The 4,947-nt window shown below is 57.8% G+C and overlaps 1 protein-coding gene across 1 annotated transcript; it reads right to left on the minus strand.

Moving 5' to 3' along the window:
* Positions 1-202: 202 nt before the first annotated feature.
* On the minus strand, positions 203-4,747 carry LOC128276096 (histidine decarboxylase-like). The gene is made up of 7 exons (XM_053014565.1): positions 4,727-4,747; positions 2,848-3,168; positions 2,344-2,782; positions 1,969-2,114; positions 1,729-1,894; positions 1,367-1,396; positions 203-1,284 (listed from the first exon to the last, which is right to left on the minus strand). The coding sequence occupies exons 1-7, from the start codon at positions 4,745-4,747 to the stop codon at positions 203-205; spliced, it is 2,205 nt and encodes a 734-aa protein (XP_052870525.1).
* Between the last annotated feature and the right edge of the window lie 200 nt (positions 4,748-4,947).

Below are 4,947 nucleotides of genomic sequence, written 5' to 3' on the forward strand. Positions count from 1 at the left end.
GAAGTTTCCTTCGTTGCGTTCCTTCCGAGGCTTCGACGCACCATCCTGGTCACTGTTTCGAGTAAGTTAATTTTAAACATCAAGTCGCTATTTTGATCAGAAGCTTTACAGTTGCCACACACACACCAACACACTGTTACCGTTTGCATTGAATACGATCGCGCACTCCGACCACTGCTAGCGGCCTCCTCCTTGCTCGATATTATAACTTGATCCTCTGGTGGCCACATTTCCGGCAGAGCTGCACGTTCTCGTAGATCACCTCGTCCGCCGCCGCTGGCGGCTCCTCATCGATCGAACGGCCCCGTGCCCCCTCCCCGGACACCTTGCGCAGCTCGTCCAGCACCTGCTGCTCGATCGTATCCAGACAGAGGCCGGCCCGTGGCGTCGGACAGATTTGCTCGCACTTTTCCACAAAGTTCTCCTCGAACCGCAGCACATCGCGCAGCAACGCCTCATCGTCCTCTTCGTCCTCGTCGTCCTCCTCGTCATCCTCTTCATCGCTGTCCCGGTATCGGCCCCCGGCCCGGCTCAACTTCCTCGGCTTCCCGCGCCCCACAACCGTATCGAAATCAATGCAGTGGCCCGACTCATCCGAGATGCAGTACCGGAACTTGGGCGCAATGGCTTTGGGTGGCTCGGCTGCGACCACATTCAGCTCGGCGATCGTGGAAATCTGCCGCCGCAGGACCGCCGTCTGCCGGCGGGTGTCACGCGGCAGATCGTTCTGCGAGAGGACACGCTTGGGCGGTGGCTCGCGGCGTCCCGCGAACAGCATGTCGAAGCTGCGGTTGTAGAACGCGCACCGGATCGCCGGTTCCGAGGCGCGCTTCTCCGGGTACACGTTCGGGGCGGTGAGCGAGAAGAGGGGCGAGCAGTGGTCCGAGTAGCGGCGCTTCTGGTGGTGGGCGGTGACGGTCCTAGCTGGCGGCGGTGGCGGCGGTGGCAGCAGGAAGCTGGCGGTCGGTTCGTTCTCGTCGATGCTGTCCAGATTCGAGTCGCAGGACACCGGGGGCAGCTTCCCCGGGAGTGGCGGTGGTGAGCGAAGGGGGAACGTTTGCCCGAAAGTGGTGGTGGCCACGGCGGTCTGCGATGGGTCGTCGACGCCGAGGAGGAACGTCCGGAGCATACCGGAAGCGGACGGATTAACACGGGCACGAAGCGTGCCGGTGTCCACACTTTGCGAGCGGCCCCGGGGAACCGCCGGAAGTTCCCCGGCGGAACAAGGGCCGACCGGGAGCGGGTGTATCAGGTGTCTGGTCTGGGGATGGTTGCGGTCTTCGTCTCGGGTGGTGTCTACGGAGCAGAATACGAAATTAAATAAGAGGAAGATCTCGGAACACATCCTGTCGTATCCGGTCATTACCTTGGTCGAACAGTTCCATTTGCTCACAAGCTGCACACATTGCCGAACGTCCGAAATCCGGTAACGATAGGAAAGAAAATTAAATCACAGCTGGCTGCGCTCTGTCTCCGCGACTGGCTGCGTGCGTTCCGTGCAACAAAGCGATGCGATGCAACATTGCGTGCAAGCGCCCGAAGAAAAGCTTTCGACCGCAGCCAAAGCAAGCAATGGGGCTTTTGGGGTGGTTTGGGATGGGGGGAAGGGTGGTCTAGGGACCAACAAGGACAAGCGGGACTAGCCAACAACAACAACCACCAGAATCACAACAGCAAGGGTACACTAAAGGATAATCAAATGCCTACGCTACCTGCCCCCCGTCGTACCTTCCGAGACCTCTTCCTCGGTGATGGGCTTCTGGTCTGTGCCGCGGCGCACGTCGCCCGGCGCGATGCCCTGCACGACCAGGTCCATGCGCGAGTCGAGCGAGAACTGCTTGCCGGACATCAGGATGCCCCGGACGCGGCGTCGCATGGCCGGCGAGTCCTGGTTCTGGTTGATCCAGAGGAGCGGCGCATTAGAGCGGGTTCGCGAATGCTCCCCGAAGGCCCCCCGGGTTCGCTTACCGAAATGCGGATCCCGGCGTACAGTTTGGCCAGGAACTCGTCCGCGTCGAAGATGGCCGCGAACGAACCGTTCACGATCTTGGGCGACATCGGCGTGTTGGCCAGCAGCAGGCTCGAGCCGAACGTTTCGTTTCGGGCGCGCGTATCTAGGGACGAGAGCGAAACAGAGAGAGTGGTGGTGGTGCGCTTCACACGGGACAGGGACGTGATGGTTGGGTTAGGGGATGGCATGGCATGATAATGGTGGTGTTACGGGGTGCGACAATGAAACAAAAACGGGGGTGGTGGAAACCCAACTAGCCCACTAGCGGTGGCAGGATGCGATCCTGCGATGCGGTGCGAATCCGGCGGCATGACCTCCTCCCTTCTACTCACCCTTGAGCGACACCCGTTCGCGGTCCGTCCGCGGAACCTGCAGGTTCAGCTCGTCCAGCAGGTCGGACGTGACCGAGCGGATCTCCTTCCAGTCGCCCAGGATATCGTCGTTGGTGGTGTGCGTCGACGTGACCGTGAACCGGATGACGTACAGGCCGCGGAGCGAGGAAGGCACCGCGTGTATCTTGCCCCGGTGGTTGATGCGCTTCAGCAGCTTCTCCGTCAGCTCGTTGCTACCCTTCAGCCGGAACACCACCATGCCAAGGTAGCGCGTGAACGGCACCTCGAAGCGGTGGTCCGCCAGGACGAGGGCCTCGAATTTCTGCGCCAGCCGGACACCCTCGCGGATGTGCTGCTGCAGGCCCTTGATGCCGAAACTGCGCAGCACGAACCACAACTTGACCGCCCGGAAGCGCTTGCTGAGCCCGATTTGCCAGTGCTACCAAAACGGGAGGCCAGAAGGTGAGGTGTCGAACCCGGAAGGAGGTGGTCCCCCATACGTACCATGTAGTCGATGGCGAGGCCAGAGTTTTCGTGCTGCAGGTAGAGCGGGTTCACGTTGAAGGTGCGGTGCAGGGCGCCACTGTTCTTGAGCCACATGGCGGTGCAGTCAAAGTGCACCAGCAGCCACTTGGACGGGTTGAAGGCGATCGAGTCCGCCTTCTGGATGCCCTGCAGCCACACGCGGAACTCCGGGCAGATGAAGGCGCTCCCGGCGTACGCGGCGTCGATGTGAAGCCACAGATTGTACGCCTTGCAGACGTCACCGATCTCGTCCAGGTTGTCGAACGCACACCCGCCCGTCGTGCCGAGCGTGGCGCAAACCTGGCGGAAATGGGGCGAAATCCATCAGTTATTATGTCGGCCCCAAAACTTCAGAAGCGAAAAGAATTGTTACGATCTATGGAGAGGTTTTTCTCAATCGTAGTAACCTGAAAAGGGAGAAAGCTCCATTTCGCCGCCTTCTATGATCGACACATTCGAAGGATGTTGCCTGACGTTTGTGTGCTAAATTTATAAGAAACCTTTTAGGACTTCAATTGGGGCCTAACTACACCAACGAAATATATTACTACTTTAATTAAAGTATTGTCCGTCGTTAGCTACTAATTTCTGCCATCTTTTAGATAGTTCTTCGATTCCGTGTCGATAGAAATCATCTTTAAGGGCCGTTTACACGCAGCGATATGTCGCTGCAATGCCTTGTATCGATTAATCGCAGCGGTATATCGCAGCCAAGGTGGAGCGTCTACACGCCACGATGTATCGTAGCAATTTGCAATCGCAGATCTCAGTGTCATGGAAACAGCCATGGAAGAAACACTGTGTTTGTCTGCCTTTGGATTGTGCGTTTCGGTTACAAAGCAAAAAATAGAACGTACCAAGAGTACTAATCGGTCACGGTGGTGAAGGGAATGGCTTTTAAAGCGAAGCCATTATTCTCGCGTTAAACTTTTGCTTTAAAAACATTCAAAACAACATGCCAAACCGCCATCAACACACGCACACATGTCTATCCACCGTCAGCACACGCACACATGTATGGAGATTGGACCGAAATTGATGCTCGGCGCATTCAATTTTTTTGATCTGCCAATCTGGTCGTATACAAGCAATTTGTTCCTTTTTTGCTGTCTACACGTAGCGATGTATCGTGGCAATTGGTTTCATACAAGGCATTGCAGCGATATATCGGTGCGTGTAAACGGCCCTTTAGAAGTGATCCAATCAGAGACCCATTTTTCAATACTTTCATAAAGGGCCGTTTACACGTTGCGATATATCGCAGCAATCCCTTGTATCGCACGATCCCGAGAACGTCACTACTAACTGGTGGCTAAACTGAAACGCAAAAAAATATTAAAGCACACAGCAAAAATTCACACTTCAAATCCGACGGTCAATCCTGCCACCACCACCCGCCCGGGTCCCGGCCCGGGTGACCAGGTGAAACAATGGGCGGCCAAGGGCTGAGGAGATCAAAACAAACACACGGGCGCAGGCCCCACGATCTTCGACCGCGGGGGTGGCTGGGTTGGGTCTGGGGTTGTCCGCGCGATCCACGCGTGCACACTGCAGGCGAAGGTCCCGAAACCGCGGACCGGGACGACGACGACGGGATGTGACCTCGGCAATGGGCGCTCGGATGATTACTGAAAAGGTGGCACCAAACACGCGGCAAAGGAGAGTCGAGGTCTCGGCCCCAGCGCACCGGAGGAATCGGGTGGGCGGGCAGCAAAGGATCGGTTCGCAACGTTCGGAGAGAAACCAGTCCGGACGGGTGGGTGATTCCTGCCCCGCCGGGGGGGTCCGATTTGTTGCTTTCTTCGGCCGGCGGGTCACCCCCGTCGCTTGTTGTCGCTGAGTGGCCCTCAGAACTCACACGCCGCTGCCCATTGGTCATCCCACCGCCCCGCCCCAGTGGGGTCTTGCATCATTCCGGACCGGGCATGAGTGGCAACGACACACACACACGCAGACGACCGGTCCGGTTCTAGTGGCGGCGGCGGCGGCGGCAGCAATCGAGGTTGAACCCGAGCCTCAGAGTTCATTCCTCCAGATTTGAAACCGGTGGGACCTCCATCCCACCGCCCTCTGACTTTC

This window comes from Anopheles cruzii, unplaced genomic scaffold (assembly GCF_943734635.1).
Source record: "Anopheles cruzii unplaced genomic scaffold, idAnoCruzAS_RS32_06 scaffold00490_ctg1, whole genome shotgun sequence".
Taxonomy (NCBI): domain Eukaryota; kingdom Metazoa; phylum Arthropoda; class Insecta; order Diptera; family Culicidae; genus Anopheles; species Anopheles cruzii.

What these genes read in the sequence shown, in the direction of transcription:
- LOC128276096 (XM_053014565.1), bottom strand. Translation starts at nt 4,747, where the DNA reads ATGACCAATGGGCAGCGGCGT. An exon ending in TGACCAATGGGCAGCGGCGT is followed by an intron (nt 3,169 to 4,726) that starts GTGAGTTCTGAG and finishes CATTTCCGCCAG; the next exon opens with GTTTGCGCCACGCTCGGCAC. An exon ending in CGAACGGGTGTCGCTCAAGG is followed by an intron (nt 2,115 to 2,343) that starts GTGAGTAGAAGG and finishes TCTCGTCCCTAG; the next exon opens with ATACGCGCGCCCGAAACGAA.